We start from the raw sequence: 20,616 nt of genomic DNA on the forward strand, positions 1-20,616 counted from the left end.
TGCTTTCGTTGTACAGGCGAAGGCATCAGCATCAGCAGGGGAGAATAACTTCATTGTCTAGCTCTGATTCTATTTGCAGTGGCTGGCCTTGGCTTTAAAAACACTGCCTGTCTTCCTGAGTTCACAGGGAAACACCTGGCAAGCAGTTGTTCTACAAACACATGCTAAGGAGTGGTCCCTAGCACTGGAAAGACATGTGGTGGGCATGGCAGGGACAGGTGAGGAGCAGTGAGGCCAAAAGAAAACTTATTTTTTTTCCTGCCTGTTGTGTTAGTAAGTAAGGTTGTTGAAATTTCGGCATGCAGAGTTAGTCTCCTTCAAAAAACGAACAGTGGAGCTTTCTGTCTTTTTCTATGACCTGGGAAGATTCAGTAACATTGAGATTGGCTTTTCTCATAAAGTTGAGAAGAATGCACCTGGGCACATCTTTGGAACTGATGCTTTTGTTAGTAGTGTTTCTCGGGGCCAGCATTTTGTAGAACATGGTAAGCTTCCAATTGCATTGCTGGCATCCCACATGGGCACTGGTTCGAGTCCCACCTGCCTTCCTTCCGATCCAGCTACCTGCGACTGTTCTTGGGATAACAATGGAAGATGGCCCAAGTCCATGGACCCTTTCCACTCACATGGACAGAGTCCCCAGCTCCTGGCTTCAGCCTCACCCAGCCCTAGCCACTTGTGGCCATCTGAAGAGTCAATCTTTCTCTCTCTCTCTCTTCCTCTCTCTCTCTCCCTTTCTCTCTTGGTATGTCTCTTCCTGCCTCTTAACTCTGCCTTTCAAATAAATACTGAATCTTCTAAAGAGATAATTAGTTTATTCAAGTTGCCCCGCCTCTTTGGGTCAATTTTAACATTTCTACTTAAATGATCAATGTTATCCAACTTACTATTTCCCCATTTCTGTTTTTCATAGCTGTGTCCTTGTTCTTCAACTGTTCTTTAATATTATCTGTATTAATGACTAAATTTCCATTTTCATCTTGATTTTAGATACTTTACAATCAGGTATACAGGCTTTTGTCTGTCTGATGGTGATCTTTCCCCTGGATTTTGATATTCTTTCATTGATTCTGTAAAATTAGTGTTAGGATCTTTGATATATATATATATATTTTTTTTGTCTTTGTTCTCCAGTTAAAACATCTAAGTCCATATGTTTCCCTCTGAGCAGGGCTATCGCTGTGTCCTCCACGTTTAAGTATAAAGTGTTCTTTCATTCCTGCTAAATGTCTGTTACTTAAATTTTAATTTAGATTTTCTTCCTTTCCTGTTCATCCAATTAAGACAGACACTTTTATTGGCTCTTGGTTATTTTAAATTTCACTTTATTTATGCTCAGACAGCCAGGCTTATAAAGCTTTCACTTCTTTGAACATGTTGAAGTTTACTTTGTGGCTGAGTGAATGACTAACTTTTGTCTTCAGTGGAATTTAAGATTAGAAAAATTAAAATTGTAGAAGAAAAGGGACAAAATTAATTTTGGAATAATATGGTCTTTGCAAAACTTCACCTTGGATTTTTCTTTATCATTTTGCTTGTGTTTTTTGTAGATGAGATATTTTTGCAAAACCTGATTTTCTTATTTTTTTAAAAAATATTTATCTATTTGTATTAGAAAGGCAGATTTACAGAGAGAAGGACAGACAAAAAGATCTTCCATCTGCTGGTTCTTTCCCCAAATGGCTGTAATGTGAGGGCCAAGCCAATCTGAAGCCAAGTGGCAAGAGCCAGCAGTCAGGAGCTTGCTCCAAGTCCTCCACATGGGTGCAGTGTCCCAAGGACTTGGATCATTCTCTGCTATTTTCCTAGGTCAAAAGCAAGGAGCCGAATGGGAAGTGGACCAGGTAGGACACGGGTGGTGGTGCTTACAGGGGAGGATTAGCCTACTGAGCCACAGCACCAGTCCTGCAAAGCCTGATTTTCAATATGAAAACTGACATACTTGATTTGATGATTTCCACTCTGTCCTACACTGACTGTTGTCTTTCCCTTCTGTCTTTTTATTTTCGCTTGTCTGTGATGTACTGCTCACTCATGTATTCCTTCCGCACTCCTTGTTCACTTCGTTGCTTTCTCTTTATTGATCCGCAGAACCAATAATTTTTGCCCAATGTCATGTGGGAACCAAACAGTTTCTCCATCAAGGTTCTCCCACCCACCAAAATAAGGGGGGCTGCTGGCTGCACCCTCAGGATGAGATGAAAGAGCGCTGCCTCTACGGTGCAGTATGATCAGCTGCACCCAAATGTGCTAACATCTCATTTGAAGCCTGGGTTCCAGTCCCAGCTGGTCCACTTCCATTCCAGATCCCTGCAAAGCCTCCTGGGAAAGCAGCAATGGATGGCCCAAGTGACTGGTCCCTGCCACCTACGTGGAAGACCTGAACGGAATTCCCACTTTGGAACTGTTGTGGCCATTTGGAAGGTGGTGATGCAGTGGACAGAAGATCTTTCTGTCTGTGAAACCCCTCTGAAATAAATAAAATTAATCTGGAAGAGCCGAAGAGCCCAATGCAGCCTTCTTCACAGCGTGCAGTTTTACCTGGACATGCCTATGAGGTATCTGTCCTCATCCCACCTCCTCTCCATACAATACTAAAAAACCCTGACACTGCCTTACATTAACATGCCAGAGAGGACAGGCCTGAGAGTGAAGATCAACACGATTCCACATGGAGCGAGGGGTGCGTGGCACTGGGACCCCGACTTACCTGTGTGCAGTGAGAGATGCCGTGACAATGTCTGCTGCCGGCCAAACACCTTCCCGCACACTTCACAGGGAAAAAGCTGGTCATTGAACTTCCAGGATGGTAAGCCATTTCCTGCCTCGAGGACTATCTTTTCTGTTTCTGGGCCGAAAGAAACAAAAAGCACTGTGAGATACAGGCAGCGTGGATGTGTTTCACTGTAGTCCACACCGGGAACCACAGCACGGACTGCCTCCTACAGCCTGTGAGGGGGCACGCCCAGGCCACTCCAGTGCCTGTGACTGTGTGTCCTGCCTGTCTCCTGTGAGCTGTGGTGACAAGGGGATCCCCGTCCCAGTCAAGTGCCTGCTGCTGTTCTCTGTCAAGCCACCACTAGAGATGTGAACTGGTAGAACCGTGTCCAGTCTAAGGCAGGAACTCAGGACATGCTTGTTGAGTAGGAATGGATGAGCCGCAGATTAAAATTCCAGAAATGTAGACCCTTGCCATCAGAGTAAATAAAGAATTTCAGATCTCAGTAAATAATTCTAAAATAAATAGCTGACTGGCTAGATGAAGGAAACCATATTCCCAACATCCTTTATGAAGTGGAATTCTGCCGTATGTTCCAGAGTGTTCCAACTCCTGCAAGAAGAACTGATATTAAGCAGACTTAGCGTTGACAAGTGCACACTGTTCCACATGTACCTCTCTAGCAAGGGAGTGGGGAGGCTTTTTCCTGCCCAGAACCATCTGGATATTCAGAATATCACTCACAGGCCATACAAAATGAGCAGCTTAAAAATTAGTCTGCCCAGGGCCAGCGCTGCAACCTAAGCCTCTGCCTGTGATGCCAACATCCCACCTCGGTGCCAGTTTGAGTCCTCGTAATTCCACTTCCCATCCTGCTCCTTGCTAATGGCCTGGGAAGACAGTGGAGGAGGATCCAAGTTCTTGGGTCTCTGCACCCACATGGGAGACCTAGAAGAAGCTCCTGGTTTCTGGCTGTAGACCAGTCATTGCAACCATTAGGGGGTGAATCAGCAGATAGAAGATCTTTCTCTCTGTCTCTCCTTTTCTCTCTATATGTAGACCTGCCTTGGAAATAAAAATAAATGACTCTTTTTAAAATATTAGTTGGTTACAGATTTATGGAAGTTTGAGTCCTGCCTGTGGTTGCTCGGACAGGACCAGACCAAATGGTTTTGTAGGTCTCATCCAGTTGCCTGAGAGCTAGATGTTGCTCACCCCTGTGGAAGTGTAGGCAAAACTAGGATTGCTGCAAAGGTCCCATCAGATTTGGGAAAATGGTGACTGGTACAACCTCTCTGATGCAATTCATAAAGTGCACATTAGGGCCCTGGCCTCCGTATTAGGAAGCCAGCTGTGACATTCAAGTTCCACACTGGAGTGCTTGGGTCCCTGACTTCAATGAAGATTTTGGGATGCGAAATGGTGATGGCCCAAGTGACTGGGTTCCTGCCACTCATTCGGGGTGGGGGGTTGGGAGTGAATTGAGTTCTTGGCTTCCAGCTTCTGCCTAACTTAGCCTCAAGTCACTGCAGGCATTTGAGGGGTCACCCAGCTACATCGGAACTCTGTCCATCTTTTTCTCTTTGCTACTCAAATAGACAGAAATAATAATAGTAAAAAGAAAAAAAGAACTCAGTGAATGTCAATCCATTCTCTTGTCATTTTAAAAGCTTTACTTATTCCCATTACTATCTGTAGGAGTCTCTAGCAGCTGCTGGTGTGACATAGTGAGTATAGCAGCTACCTACAAGGCCAGTATTTCATATGGGTGCAGTCCCAGCTGCTCCACTTCCAATCCCTTTCCCTAATAATGGCCTAGGAAAGCATCAGAAGATGGCCCAAGTGGTTGGGCTCCTGCCATTCACGTGGGAGACCTGGAAGGAGCTCCTGACTCTTGGTTTTGGCCCGGCCCAGCCCTGGCTATTACAGTCATCTGAGGAGGGAATCAGCAAATAGATCTCTTTTTGTCTCTCCCTCTCTCTATAACCTTTTGGATAAATAAATCTATTAAAAATAATATATTTTATTATGTACATTTCTTTTCACTGACTACAAACATTCCTTTTATAGGAAATGTAAGGAGATATGAAGCAGGAATGATATAAGAAAAAGGAAGTGGATACTTCCAGGCAGACATTTGTCAGGGTCCTAAGAGGCTTGTATCCCCACTCTGTAGAACAAGACAAATAAATACACTCAGTCAATACCTTGACCTTCCCATCAGTAAATGCCTGTGAACCTTTCTCAAGCACAGGGTTGCTTACAGAATCAGACACCCTGTGGCGGTGATTAACTGGTGGGAAGAATGTTCCATAAGATCCAAGCAGATGAAAATGCTCAGACTGCCACTCACAAACAGCATTGGAACAAAGAATGTTCTTTCAGGCGATTTGCTTAAAACTGTTTCCCCAATACAGGATTCTACCTGTATTTGGATGAGTCAACTAGATCAACTTTCACTTGAAGAACTGCCAGACAGCATCATCTAAGGACTGGAAGAACAGATCCAAATGTTCGGATGTAGGAGTCAGGGCAAACGACGGCGCAATTGCAGTAACGCTTGCTGCGAGGCACCTGCCAGCAATCCTGACACTGATGAAACACATTTATTGATTTTTCTGTTTGTTAAAACTCAGTGCTCCGGGCCCCAGGGAGAAGAGCTAGTTTTATTAATGTAGGAATGTGAGATTAAAAACCTCTGAAGAGCAAGGCGATGGGAGGGAGACACAGGTATGTTGAACTCGTGAGGAGGAGAACCACTCTGCACTCACTGTCCTTGAGGCCAAGCACTGGGCCTTCCACCACACTGTGATGAGAGGTGTTTTAGTAGTCCCATTAAAGTGTGCCATCAAAACAGTGCTTCAAAGCACAGGTCAAGAGGGTCCCGGGTCTCCTACTATGTTCACAAGAATGAATTAATTGGTCACATACCCAACAAGTGGGCACAATTAAAAATAAAGAATCCTCTTAAGAATTCTTTCAAGTCTTGGATACTTAAGAAGTTGAAGCATCTTAAAGGATCCAATCCCTCCCTTGGCCTGGGGAAAATGATGACAATCTCCAAATGTGCTTCAGTGAGGTCTCAAGAAGGCCTGCCACAGTGATGGTGGCCGCAGCTGCTCAGCCACAGCCCTGTGCCTGGAAACCCAAGACTTGCACATGCTCACCCCTCTCCTGCCACTTGTTTTCATTTTACAGCAAGGAGCAAGGCAGCCACAGGGGCAGTCAGAACCTCATTCCAGGAATTACAGCTGGGTGAGGCCGGGGCTTGGGGCCATTGGGCAAAGGAAGGGCACGCTGGCAACATAAGTATTACAGGGAATGCCTGTTCCCCCTTTTAAGGAGCTGAACTGAAGCTGACATGGGCTCAGCAGATGCCACACTCTCCTACATCTCCAGTGAACAATGCCATCCGAATGCCAGGTGATAAACCTTAGAATATTTTTTATTCTTCCCTCTCTCTTTCAACATAGCCTGTTTCCAAAAGTTGTCCATCTTGCCTCAAAGATCTTTCTACCCTAATCGAGCCTTCATCTCTCACCATTGTTGCAGCCTCGAGGATAGCTCTGCCACCACACTCTCCCTTCACTTCTCACCATATCACAACAGCTATTTGACATACACATCTGATCAAAGCTTGTCCTGTATTTCAACAACATACAAGGCCAAAGTTCTTTCCAGGGCTTCTGTGGCCCTTCAGTCTGGATTCTGCCGCTGCCCACCTTTAGTTTCTGCCTCAGCTGCCGCCACTCAAATGCTTAGCAGGGAGCTAGCTGATCTTTCAGGCACAGTTAAAGCATCAATGCTGTTCAGCCTGTTACTCTTCCCCCAGTAGCAACTCCCACACCATCACTTCTTCTGTACAAAAAACCCCAACTTATTTTCAAGTCCTATCTTGGGTTACATCTCCTTGGTAAAGCATTCTCCAGTTGTGTGGGAGAGTTAACATTTCATCATCTTTGTTCCAAAGAATTTTGTATGATGATTTTTATGGTGCCTGCATCCCAAAGGAGTGCCTGTCTCAAGTGATGGTTACTCCACTTTCAATCCAGCTTCCTGCTACTCTGTACCCTGGAAGGCATCAAGCAACGACCCAAGTACTTGGGTCTCACTCACGAACAATGTAGTTGACCAAGACTGAAGTCCAGGCCATCTTGGTGTGGCTCAGCTATGGTTGCTGTGGGCATCTGCAGTGTGAATTTGCAGATGAAAGTCTGTCTCTGCTTTTCAAATACAATGAAAATAAATATATGGAAATCTTTAAAAATTCACAGAAAATGAGTATAATGAAAATACTGCATGGATTTCAAACTTTTTTTTTTTACACCAAAAGAAACTAATCTTTTAACTCTATTTTCCATGAACTTTTTGATGTACTTGTGGGGTGTGTGTGTGTGTGTGTGTGCGTGCTTGTGTATATCACATCTTACATAAAGCACAGCTAAAATGCAGCAGTGCTAGGGGGAAAAAAAAGCCTTCCTTGGCCTCCTTTCCCTGTTAGAACATGAATCCCAGGGGAAGGAGTTCTGTATTATTTATCTGCATGTTCCCATCACCAGACCAGTGCCTAACAAGGAACTGGTGCTTAGAATATGGCTGAGTAAATGAATGACTGAATCAAAGAATCCAATGGAGACAGGAAATAAACATTATCCTTCTTTCACAAGAAGAAAGATTGGGGATTTATTAGCATTAATTAAGGTCTATGGCCAATTCTGAGTGAAAAATATGACCATCTGCGTTGTGAATAGGTGTTTTAACACAATGCAAGCACTGTTTTCATGATTCTATTAGCAGAAATGTTTGCAGTCCTGAGTCAAACCCCAAAGGCTCTATATCCTGACTTGATTTCTTCCCTGCAGCACCAAGCTACAAGGTGATTCTTTTTAAGGAGATTTTGTGGCAGACACAGTTTACCAGCTAGCATTACAACAGCTAGCATTACAGGCATTATCAAGCTGTGGTGCCCGCTGTCTCTCCAACTGTGTAGGCAGCTAGTGCTGCCAGGTGCTTTTGGACAATGCAAAAGCCTTTACTTTCTTCACAAGGAAAGGATGGTTTCCTTGATCACAGGGGATATGCCTGGGGTTATGGCAGCTACATCGTGAACAGGAGACACGAGAATGAAAACTGGCTGTCTAGGATGGAGGAAGGAAAGAATGGAAGAAGCCGGGTTCTCAATGGCGTTTCTCAGGGGCTGCATGTGAACAATCATTCCTCTCTGATCCTCTTGTTTTGTCAGGAACAAACAAAGTTCTTGTTTGGTGGAGCCACTGTAAGTTGGATTTTCTGTGAGTTATAACTTTCTTAAGTGAAATCTGTGGTCATGGTTGCTTTTGGTCTTAGAACTTTTTAGGGTCTAGATTATGGTAGGTTTTATTCTAGCACTGGTGGGGGAGTCTTCAGTTTCCTTCTCAGAGCAATAAGTGTACAGCAACTACACTTAAAGGCCTCATCTTAAAGGCCCCTGGTAGTCTGCTTTAAAAAAAAATCTTCCAAGTGCCTTTTTAAAATTATTAAGAAATTTGCTTCAGAAGAGCTATATGTGCGACTATAACTGAACAAATGCAATACCAATAACTGTTTTTGAATATATTTCAAGGTTATCAAACAATATGGAACTTGGATACGGTTTTAAGAATCGTGTGTGTGTGCTTCATCATTTCTCCTAATCCCTTATTTCATATTTGCTTGATTATTTTAAGTAGTTGTGAATGTCTACCCAACATTTTATTTCGTTTAGAAACAAAGCACTTATCTACTGATCACTTCTTTCTTACAGCACGTGTCCCTCACAAAGCATTTCAGATCTCTTTAGGTCCTTGCTCTCTGATTCTTGGGCCCTTCCAAAGTCACTTTCATACCTCGTGGCTCCCTGGTGCTATGTGATCAGCTGGTGTATTCCCTGCTCTTCTTACCTACCATCTTTGCCTCTGGTTTGACTATCATTTGGGGCTTTTCTCCAAGGTGATGGTGCTCTTGCTTTGAAGAAAGGAGACATGTGTACAGGTGCAAGTGCTTCTACCCCTATGGAATGACCGGGAAAATGGGAGCAGTGTGTGAAGAGAGGCGGAAAGCCCTTGCATACCTCTCAGTTCTTTGAGTACATTGAGTTCCCTCACTCATAATGATGAGGTTGACTCGATCAAGACACAACCTGGCCAACCATCTTTCTTCCAACTCAGGGACTGTATTACTTTCTGTGCACGGATCCACAGAAGGTGAATCCCATCAAAAAATTTCTCCCGAAGGTTTCCTGAACAAACCCTCCTGGCTGATCGGGGAAGGACACTCCACCAACTTGACTCAATAAACACTGCGACCAAGGATGTAAGAGATGTTCAGCTCCAACTCTTCCGTTTTTCATGAGGAAGAAAGTTAAGCAGCAGACTCTGGGACCTCTCCCAAGACACTTCATAATGTGTAGAAAATGGAGAACAGCTTCCATAGAACACACTTAGCTTTCCTCCTGCCCGAAAGCTTAGCTCAAGGAGACATCTTAGTAATGATACCCTGCTCAATGGTACCTTCATACATATAAGGCTCCTGAGGCCAAGGGAACTTTACTCATGGCCCCAGTTCACCTGGTCAGTGAGTCTAGGAGAGTGGAAATGGGCCATGGTCTCATTCAAGCTCCTTCTAGACACAAAAAAATCTGTGCTAAAGTCCACAATAAGTTCCTCCTGTTCTTTGGCTCCATTTGAATGGTTTGGGTTATAAGTGGGCACGTGCAGATTTAGCAACAATTCACAAACACTAGGACTTCTTCCCAGCTCTTTGGCAAGCGCCAGCCCACAGTATTTGTAGGCACAGAGAAGAGAGAAAATGCAATACATCCAAAGTTGCAATACAGAAAGCACAAGAGGCAGCTTGATCCTCTTGCAGGTAGACCGATCATGAAGAGAGTTCTCATGATCCTTTCTGTGCCATGTGGGGAGCATCTTAAGCAGTGAATACATTAATAGGGGTGAGTGTTGTGGCACAGTGCATTAAGCCACCATTCTTAATGTCCACATCCTGTACTAGAGAGGTGATTTGAGTTCTGGTTGCTCTGCTTCCAGTCCAGCTCCCTGCTAATGCATCTGGAGATGGATGGGGCAACAAATGATGCTTCAAGTGCATGGGTCTCTGGCAACAATCTCAGAGGCAAGGCTGGAGCTCCTGGCTCCTGGCTTCAATCTGATCCCATTCTGGCTCTTGTGGGCATGTTGGCATTGAAGCAGCACGTGGAAGATTTTCTCACTCTTTTTCTCTCTTGTCTGTCACTCTGCCCTTTAAATATATGAACAAATAAAAGTATATATGAGACACAAAGAGGGGGAGAGAGAGAGAGATCTTCCATCCCATGGTTCACTCCTCAAATGGCTGGAACATCTGAGGGTAGGTAGCACTGAAGCCAAGAACTGAGAATTCCACAGCTGTCTTCCACATGGGTGGAGAAGCCCAAGTGCTTCAGTAATCACTTTCTGCTTCCCCAGGCACACTTACAGAAAGCTGGATTGCAAGCAGAGAAGCCGATTAGCCAGGAGTTGGAAAAGAACTCCAATATGAGTTGTTGCAAGTGATGCTTACCCCACTGTGACACAACTTCTGGTCTTGAGTAATCTTTAAACAAACATAAGCAAATAAGTAAATGCCAAAAACTCAACAGCAACAAGATAGAAAAAAAAACCAACCCTGTAAGCAAAAGATTGGCCACAGTGCAACCTTCAGGCATAAGCAACCCAGATCCACCAGCCTCTGCTGGTCAGAAGAGGCTCTGGCACTGCCTGAGGTTTTCTATCTGGACACTGGATATAATTTTGATTGTTTCTTTCTTTCAACATCATGGTTAAGAAGTTTTGCACTAGAACTCAAATGAAAAGCCTGAAATCCCCTCTACTCTGGAACAGATTAAAACCTCTCAACTCATTTGCCAGGCAGCACATCAACGTGTCTGGGAGTGGTGGGGGAGGTACAAAAAGTTCCTGGAAATGCAAGTTATGAAAAAGCTATGCATGCACTGAAAAGTTTTTTGCAACTAAACTTTTCTTTCAGTTCCATTGTGCAACAAGCCCTTTGCACAGTGCCTTTGTCGATCTCCTGCTGGGACCTGACCCCTCCTGGCTCTGACCTTTGGGGTCTTGGTCTCAGCACTGACTGCCCACAGGAAGCTGTTGGCTTCTGAGGACAACTTGAGGAGGTAAGAGCGAGCTGAGCCCAAGGCCGTTTGGGGTTTAATAGCTTCATTCCAGGCCTTTCAGCCCTTTCATATCCTATTTTTTTTTTTCATAAAGGACTGTTTAATCTTAGAATAATAACTTGCCCACCCTTATTTCCAGAACAGAGAATCCATCTTGGAGTAATGGGCAGGGTGTTCTAGATTAGTAGCCATCATGTAGATGGCTGGCATTGGTGTCCTGTGCCACTCTCTCATTTATCACTGGTGATCTTCCACAAGATGCCAAAGGTGTGGCCTGGGACAGATCCTAAGCGACCCATTCCATTCTCTATGAGCACCTCAATTTCCCCCTCAGAGGGATCATTTAAGATGCTCTACCAAAATATGGGACTGCCTGCTAGTCAGATGTCACTTCAACAAATTCCTGAGACAATAGTTTCTGTTCATTGATGCCCAAATAAAAAAACATCCATAGGGATTCTTGGGTATGGAAAAGTTCACAGTTTTGGTTTCCATTGTGTTCATTTCCAACCTTAATCTCAACAAAATGAGCAAAGTACAGTTTCAAAATATTATGTTTGGAAGGCCCATGTACAGATCCTTGGAAGATAAAAATCCATTAAGCATTTCTGCAAGAATGTTCATGAAATAAACCCATCTGGCAGAATCTGGGAGAGAGAGTTATCCAACCCTACTCATAGCAGATTGGATCAAACAGATCAGATATGTTCAGCTCCAACTCCTCCATGCTCGGGAAGATGAAAATGAAGCATGAAATTCTAGGACTCTCCCACCCCACCAACTATAGTGCCGAGAACAGCTTGTCCAGAACACAATCTCCATCTTGCCCTGAACCTTAGCTCACAGGGGCACCTCACTGATCATCTTGCTCCATGTAGTCTTCGCACCTGTAAGGAAACGGAAACTTAAGTCACGGCCCCAGCATAGCAGGGAGAGCAGAGATGGGCCTGCGGGTTCATTCAAGCTCTTCCAAGCTACAGGAAAGCAATGCCAAAGTCCCTGGTCAACAAGAGCATGTGGAATCGGATCTCAATAAGCAGCTGCTTCTGAAGAGTCAGCCTGGGAAAGCGGGACACTGAGGAGCAAGCAGTTAGCCTCAATGAACATTGATGGACTCAGCATCAGTTAGTGTGGGACAGGACCGTGTTTTTTACCTTTGGCTCTTTATGAATGTTATTTTCAATAAAAAGATGAAGACTGGACCATGGTTTGGACCAGCCCCCTTAATCTCAATGGGACTGGAGCACCATGGGGAACCTCTCTAAGCATCCGAAAGCACAGCTGCTGCCAGAATCTAGGCAGTATGTCCTTTGCCAATGGATGTCCATTTGCACTATGTAAATATATATATATACACACTTATGTATGTAAATATATAATACAATTCAAATTTATACACAACATATAAAATTTGTAATACATAATTTATAACTTATATATGCTTTATAGTTTTATTATATAATTTATATTGTAAATACTAAATTTTTATATATTACATACTGCAAACATGTAATATATACTATATTATTCAAAAATACATATTTGCAATATGTACATATATATCCACACATATATATATCCATCCATATATATATATATATCCATCCATATATATATATATATCCATACATATATTTCCATGTATGGAAACTAGAATAACACAACTACATTTTTCTTCTTCCTGTATTTCCAAGTTCAGTGGGTCATCAGCATATGTTTATTGAACTAATGAGGCATTCACATCACTAAGATCATGACTGTTCCAATGAATGGCAACCAAATTTTACACGACATGAAAGCAAACGGAAAATCTGCACACGGGAATCATGTCTGAAGGATTTCCGGATGATCTTGCTAGGATAGGATAGGATTTAAAGACAGCAAATGCCCTCAGCAGGTGCTCATGGTGCGCACACCGTGAAATCTTCAGTAGGAATTCATCGGACCTGGGAGTTGTGTTGGTGCATCTGTGGCCTTGCGGCACACACTGATGCTGCTGAACTCAGTGACTGACAGAATCGCTTTCTGTTGTTCTTGGTTTTAGGGCAGTACAGTGTGCTCAACTTCCTTCCCAACTTGCACTGCTCTCAGGGGCTGGCTGGGAAACAGCTCGGGAACCTGGGAAGGAGGTGGAAGCGCCAGCAGTGTGAGTCTCTGAACATTCTGCCTCTTTCTGTCCCGTACAGGACTGTCTCATAAAAAGGGTTTCGTCTTTCATCCTAGAATGTGCCTCCTTGGATGCTTGAAGGTGCAGCAACCTTCTTGCAGCCATGAAAGCCATGGCTAAAGACTGAAATTACAAGGTGGGGTCCTTCATGTCCTCCTCCAGCAGCTACTCCAGCCTATACTGGCCGCTTTCTGAATTCTCTGTCATGCAAGAAACACAGAGCCTCATTTGGTTAAGTCTTGGTGGTTAGAGTGGACGTAGTTATACTAGATAAAGACAGTGTAAAACTAGATTCACCTCACTTTGGTAGTTTATTTCCATTACATTAAAAAAAAATTAGAGTTTGTTAAAAGTATATTAAGGACCCAACGCATGATTAAGATGAGAACATACATTTATGGAGCTGTGATAGGCAATATAAGTTCATGGAAAAATTACAAGTGGATTTTAAGATTTTCTTGCACCAAAAATAAATTTATCTTTCAATTTAATTTTATGAACTTTTAATGAGTTTTTGAAGTTTGTCCTTATTATATTTAATTTGATTGACAGCACTATGCCTCAAAGATACGTTAAAAAATAAGAAGCAATGAGCTTAAGGTGTTGAGTTCAAACTCACCGGTAATCTTTTTGGCTCAAAAGCCTAAACTATTAATCATTCCTTATATGATAAATAAGATTAAAGCTTTTGAAAATTTAACAGTTGTAATGTATTTTACCAGAGACAAATCTGCCTGTTGCAATCTGAATTTGCTCCCCTTTAAATTTTCTCAAATTTACCCATCATAAAGAAAAAGCATCCATGAGCATAAATTGCTAAAAAGGAGAGCCCTAGGGCAAGCTGTGTGTTCTGCAGAACTGGCTTGGAATGAGTGGTGGAACTTAGAGGATCTGCTTGCTTCTTCTTACCTAGCTCCTCTCTGGCATCTTGTTCAGTCTATGGGGCTGCTGGCTGCAGACCCAGCATATCAAAAATTTGAGCAACAAATCATCTAAATTCTGATTACAAGCTCATTCACTCATTACAAGCTCATTCACTTCACTTGGTGGGTCACTTGCAACCCACCATGACTAAAATATTCCATATTTTCAAAGTACTACAAACTTTGTAAAATATTTACATTTTAATACTGATAAACTCCTGAAATTATATATGTTATTCAGCACACCAAGAGAGCATTTTAAGAAACATTTAATAGGTTTAAAAAAAAAATTCATGTTCCAGCACTTCCAGATAGTGTCCAGGTGAGCCCCAGGGTGTCTGCAGTTTTTGTTCTTAAGACTGAAATCCAATGATAGTCTCAATTATTCTGGTCTTCTCTTAAAAACAAGCCTTGATCATATCAACTATTCCCTTAAAGATTTCTGAATTTCCTTAAAGGTATTATCAGCATTCAGACACTGCAGTATTCTTGGCTGACTACATGCAGTCTCACATTTTCAGTCTTTCATACAGAATTCCCTATCAACAGAAAATATGGCTCTTCTACTTGCCTTTCTCCTGACCTTGAGTTTAAGCACACTACATGGTTAATTAGTTGATGACAGGTTTAATATTTTCAGGCGACAGTGAGCACAGTTTTTTTCCCCCTTCACCCATATATTTTACTAGCCAGAGTTGTACATCCTAATGCGATAGGGACTTCTGTTGGTTGTCTTATTTGGCTATTTTTTTTTCTAGGTGGAGAATCACAGGATTTCAGGGTATGAATTTAGGGAGGAACACAAGAACTGGACCATAGCACCTTGCTGGTGAGGTGAGGAGGGAAGAGATGATTGTATCTTCCTGCGAAAGCATGTCAAAATGACTGATTGTAGTGAATGGCTTCATCTGAGGGATAAAAAGTAGCACGCTTGTCAAACACCTTATTTTTGACTAAGTAAAATAGGGCACCTCTGTAACAATATCATTCTAGATCATTTGAATAACCTTAAACTTTCCTTAATGAGGGAGAAAGCTGTGGAGTTAGAGGTGGCTGACAAATCATAATTGAAGAGCTGAGATTTACATTGGCTTATTTTGTTCAGGACACTAAGTTAAAGCTCAGGTTTCACTTATGCGAATTCATTGAGTCCTCCAAACAATATAAGAAGATTGTTCTCATTGCTATCTTCTTCTTAAGGATGAGAACATGGGAAACCCAAAATGGTTAAGGAATTAACCTCTTCTCACACGCTGCAAGTGGCAGATCCAGGATTTGAACTCAGGGTGCCCAACCAGGAGTAGTAGGCACTGTAGAGCTTCCCTCCTACTGCATCCATCTCTAGGAGTGCCCCTGGGGCGTGTCTCCCTTCTCCGTGAAGGGTGTTTACTTTCTTTGCAAAGCACATAAAGGCAGCTCCCTGCTGGCCTCCTGATTCTTACAGGCTGCTGACCTTGGTTTAGACCTGTTAAGGAGTTCATTGTCTTAATGTTTAATTTTTCTCTTTCTGAAGTGGTAAGGGCCATTGCATTCCACAGTCTCAGAGTGAAATTCAACTTTATCAGTTACCCTGAACAGAAATGCCACTTTTGAAGAATTGAGTGAAGTTAAAGTGATGGAGATGTGATGCAAATTTAAGCCAACTCCAAAGAAACATTCTGTTGATGTGCTTGAAACACCAACCTGTATGTGAAAGCTAGGGCATTTCCATTATCAGCAGAGTTAAGTGAAAGATCCAAATTACTTCTATTCAATCATTTCAGAATTAAGAGAGAGTAGGAAATGGCTTTTTGAATCACAAATCAGAAAAAAAAGTAAATATGTAATACTTGGGAATATTTCAAAATAACAATTCTTGTTGATTCAACTCTGAACCAGTTGAGTAAAAGGAGGAAAGATGGATTTTTAAGAAAGGCACCATTCTTCCATTTCAACTTCAAATTGAAAAGGAAATCAAATTAATACAAAAATGTCAACACAGTATTTTGGTTACAAGTCAAACTACAGAAACAGCCGATTATACATTTGGAAATATGGAGAGGCTACCTTAGTTCAGAATGAAAATGCAATCCACTTCTGTGCTTGGTGTTTATCGAGGTTGTTTGTGTTTTTCTCATGCATTCTGACCTGGTTATCTTTGAAAGAATCTTTTCCAATCTTCTCTCTTTACATTGGGCTTAGATGCTTGTATAATATGCAATAAATATTCACTGACTGGATTAAAAGTTTCCTAGTTACAGGCAAAAGACTGAAAATAGGCCTTGATGCTTGTAAACTAATGTGAAAAATTGACAGGGGCCACGTCTCGCCTATCTGTGTTTGCACCATCTCCTGTCTTGTAATCCAAAGTCACTACCTGTAATGACAGTGACAGTTGAGCCTTATTTGGAGACTTCACTCCAGCAGACTCCTGCCCTCACCTTGCGTGGATTAGGAAGAAGCAGGAAGCAGGTGCACTGTTTTTAGGATTTGAAGTGTGCATAAGTGAATAGCCTTCTGAAAGTCACAGAATGAAATCCAAGCTGAGAGTGAATCAGCCTTCGTTACCTCCTCGCTTCATCCTCTTGTGTCCTAACACAGTGAAGTTCAAGTTCTTAATCACACCACATACTCCAGGCTTTTCATAACTAATCACTCTTCAGACCATACACTCGTATTATGGAACATGCGCAATCGTGGAGAACAGATGTCACTATGAGAATCTTATTTTCTGCTCTCTCGCAGTTCTGGCATGTACACACTTGTAACCTTAATGTTACATGAACAAAGATTTTTGCATGTAATATTAATATGGAATCCCACAAATGTTCCTTCTCTGGCTGAAATACTGCCATATTCTCATTCCCACAGTGTTCGGCTGCTTTCTCAGCCTACAAATTTGTCTTAGGGTCCTGTTAGTGACTTTGCTGAAAATGTTCTACCGGCTCATCTTACAGGAGACAACTTTCCAGGCGAAACTTCTGCAATTGTCTACATTTTGCACTTAAAAGCACATATGAGGGTATTTCAAAAAGTTCATAAGATGTGGAATTAAAAGATGTTCATTTCAGTTACAAAAAATTTCCAATCAGGTATATATGTAGGATTTTAAGAGAGTTCAGAGTGCAAGCTTATCATGAAGAGCTTTATGTAGAGTCCAAGAATTTTCTGCACCAAAACAAACTTACCTTTTAATTCCATTTCCCATGAATTTGCTGACATGCCCTCAGACCTATGCAAATCTATTAAGGGGAAGACACAAATATGTCACCTGTCAAGGCCCCATTCACAGAGCCATTTCTGACCTTAAAGAAATCAGAACAGGACAAGGAGTAGCACTAAATCCCAAACACTGGGCTCATAACTAACTCTGGGTTAACAAAAGAGAGACTACAAAGACAGGGCTTGCCAAGAAACTGGCACATTTCTTTCCTCTGCCAAAGACAAAGTCTAACCAAAACAGCTGATGATGATGCCTGGACAAGCTCTTTGTGCCGCAGCTGCTCCAAAGCAATGCAAGAACGCAGCCAGCAGGTGGTGGAGAACAACCAGGCGGCTTCACTGACTTCCAAGATGGCACCATGATAGTGAGAAGCCTCTGATTTTAATCTAGTCTTTCTGCCCTCAGTGACAGAATGCGGAAGAGCTAAGTCACAACTCAACTAGATTGTCTGTAACATGTGTGGTGGGAAGTTTTAAACCAAGGAAAGGGGAGGCGGTTTTAATTGTGCTGAAATATCTTACTCTAGCTGTTCAACTAGAGTAGGATATCTGACTTCTCAAAAGGGGCCTCTTGGCAAGGCTCATAATTCCAGCTGAACATACTCAGGAGTCAGCTAGCTGGTAATCATATAAAAATACATAGAAGAGAATCAGGTGCTGATTCTGTATACCCATGTCCTTGGCCCCCATCGTTCCACATGCTCCGTGGCTTTGCATCAGGATAATGCAGCCTCCTGGATGCAGTCACAAGCTCCAGTGTGTTTCCATCAGTGTAGTTCACTCCATGGGCTTTCATGGACGTCCTACTGCAAAAGGATGTGAACGCCCTCTGGATTCGGTTAAAATGGAAAGGAGGCAACTGTTTCTGATCCCACAAAGTAAAAACACTTGCCATTTGGAACCACAGAGGGACAAGACCTGCTTGATTTTCCCATTTCAATTTGTTTTCACGTACTTGTGCATAAACTCTCTGTTGCACTGAGAGGGTGAAGGCAGGAGGATGAGGTGCAGGAAGCACAGAGCTGTGACGGGGAGAGGGTGGAGGATGGTGGCAGAGGAACTTTACTGGCCACCTGCAATCCAATTTCCAACATTTAGTATCACCCTATTTACCCTCTTAACACTCATAGAGGAAATACACTGATAGCAGCACTAATACAATTTATTAAGTGTGAATGCTCTTCCAAATACCACGTTAATATCTTACATAAATTATGTCATTTGCTCCTCCTAACAACCGGTGGTTGTTACTATTCTCCCTTTCAGAGTTACTCAGCTGACCCCTGACATGCTGTTCAGATGTGTTTATAATTGGGGGTGTCCTCCTTAGGCTCATGCCAAGTCCATGGCAAGGTCAGAGGCCTTGTGCTACCCTTTGTATATAATTTTGGTCTCAGGGTCAGTGGCTCTGCATTACCCAACTTTTGGATTACACTGGCAATAGTCATGAGTCAGTACAATCTCAAATCTCCAAACAAAAATAAAAGTTTTTAAGAATCTGAGTTCCTCTGTGCTAGACAAAAGACTCCAGATAGTAAATTAGCTAGAGACTTTGCTCTAAGAAATAAGCTCTTTTAGGAAGCCTCACACTTGACCTCGACTGCTCATCTGTGAGGTATGTAATGACTGTCAAGGGTTACTTGCCTATCATGTTACAGCTGCCCACCTGCTCACTCACTGGAGCTGGTGCCAAGTAGATGGAGATGCTGGCGACTTATCGGAACATTACAGATTATTCACAGCCCCTGAGTCCCCTTATTCCCCAGCACTGCGGGGTAGAAAAAGGCTGCTTTGCCATGTTCTTGAGAGCTTATTCACCAATGAAAGGTTCTCATTCCTGTCTGTTGCTTCTATGCCTTTCTATTTCCTGTATTCCGTATTGTAAAAAGAAAGAGGAATTCTTTCCTTTTCTGTTTGGAGGAACCAATACTTCAAGGTTTGTTTCTCCAGGTTCTTGCATCATTTTTATTCCTTACACTTTATGATGATGAGTTTTCAAAGACCAAAGCTTCTGTGGTGCAAATGGAAATGATTTATCATGGAAATTTTCATTTTACTGTTGCTAAACCCACATTATCTCTGAATGCTTACAATTTTAGCCTGTTGAGTAAATATTTTGACGCAAGTCAATCTAAATAATGTTCCTTTCTCTATGGTTGTATGAAACTGGTTTGTAATTTTCTCCTGATAAAAATAATAGGAATTTCTACCAGGAGTCACCAGCACTCTCCCTCACTGAACTGAAGATGCAAGGGTATGAAATCATCGCCATAAACTCTACACTGAGAGAACCGAAGGGATTTGGATCAGCCTCTGTGCACTCTGGAGTATGGCTGCTCTCACTACACTCCCGTTCACAGCAGAGCTTCCTGCAGCCTGTAAAAGATGCAGGGCGCAAGCAATGCACACGATTTGCAATACCGTCACTGCACATGCAGGTGAGACACATGCAGGTGCATCCAACATTCACACCTGTAAAAAGCAGGAGATGACCTAACAAGGAACACATGTGTTGGAGGGACCACAGCCTCCTATTACCAACACAGGGTTTTCTGCATGTGCCCACACCTGCTGCTTTTCAGAGGTCCTGTCCTTACTTTTAGCCACATTGCTTATTAGACCTCATGAGGTAGCTGATGTTAAGTTTCAAGTTGTTCCACTATGAGTTTTAAATATCTCCACTGAAGAGTGAAATAAGAATTATCAGGGGGTTCATGATTTTGCTGGGCCAAACTCAAAATATCTGACATTAAGAGATGAACAGTAGGTGATGTTAGGCGGAACTGACAAAACAATAGGGGCATCATTGTCTGCACTGTTTCCATCTTCCCTGCTAATGTAAGATGCTGGCAACCTTCAGCTCATGAATTGGCTCCAGCCTACATCAATCCCAACTTAGCAATATCATCATTTCTAAACCATGTCTCCTATTTTGATACCTTATTGGGGTTGGGTGGGTGTGGTGACTACAACACAAAACTAGATCAAAGCAACAACACAGAGATCTAAGAATGAAACAAACATATTTATATGCTTAAAAATTAAAGTTCAAATCGGGTGATATCCCATCAACTAGGCAGGTGTAGCTACCTGCATCATAATTATATTGATAGCTTTTCATAGTGCTCACTAGGAGTCAGGTGCTGTTCTGTTCTGAGGGCTTAACACATATCACCTCACTAATCCCTTCTGCAACCTTATGGATCAGCTATTAGCAACATTAGCAATTTACAAATGCAGAAGTCCACAGGTAGAGCTGTTTAGGAATAATATGCAATAAGAGTGAAACAACAGACCACCGTCACCATCCGGACAGTCTGCAAACTTGGACCTAACCAAAGGTTATCTGAAACATCAGTCAGTGTTTGGATTCGTAACGTTGAATTAACTCAAAACATGACACCCATGGTGAAGGTCAGCTGCC

At 42.5% G+C, this 20,616-nt stretch overlaps 1 protein-coding gene across 1 annotated transcript in view; it reads right to left on the reverse strand.

Moving 5' to 3' along the window:
* ZNF827 (zinc finger protein 827) overlaps positions 1–20,616 on the reverse strand; it is a 128,811-nt gene that overhangs the window by 8,783 nt on the left and 99,412 nt on the right. The window contains exon 9 of the mRNA XM_040967395.1: positions 2,711–2,848. Within this exon, the coding sequence (XP_040823329.1) occupies positions 2,711–2,848 (138 nt within the window). The remainder of the gene's footprint in view (positions 1–2,710; positions 2,849–20,616) is intronic.

Source organism: Ochotona curzoniae, unplaced genomic scaffold (genome assembly GCF_017591425.1).
Source record: "Ochotona curzoniae isolate NIBS_2020 unplaced genomic scaffold, NIBS_Ocur_1.0 scaffold_4506, whole genome shotgun sequence".
NCBI classification, from domain to species: domain Eukaryota; kingdom Metazoa; phylum Chordata; class Mammalia; order Lagomorpha; family Ochotonidae; genus Ochotona; species Ochotona curzoniae.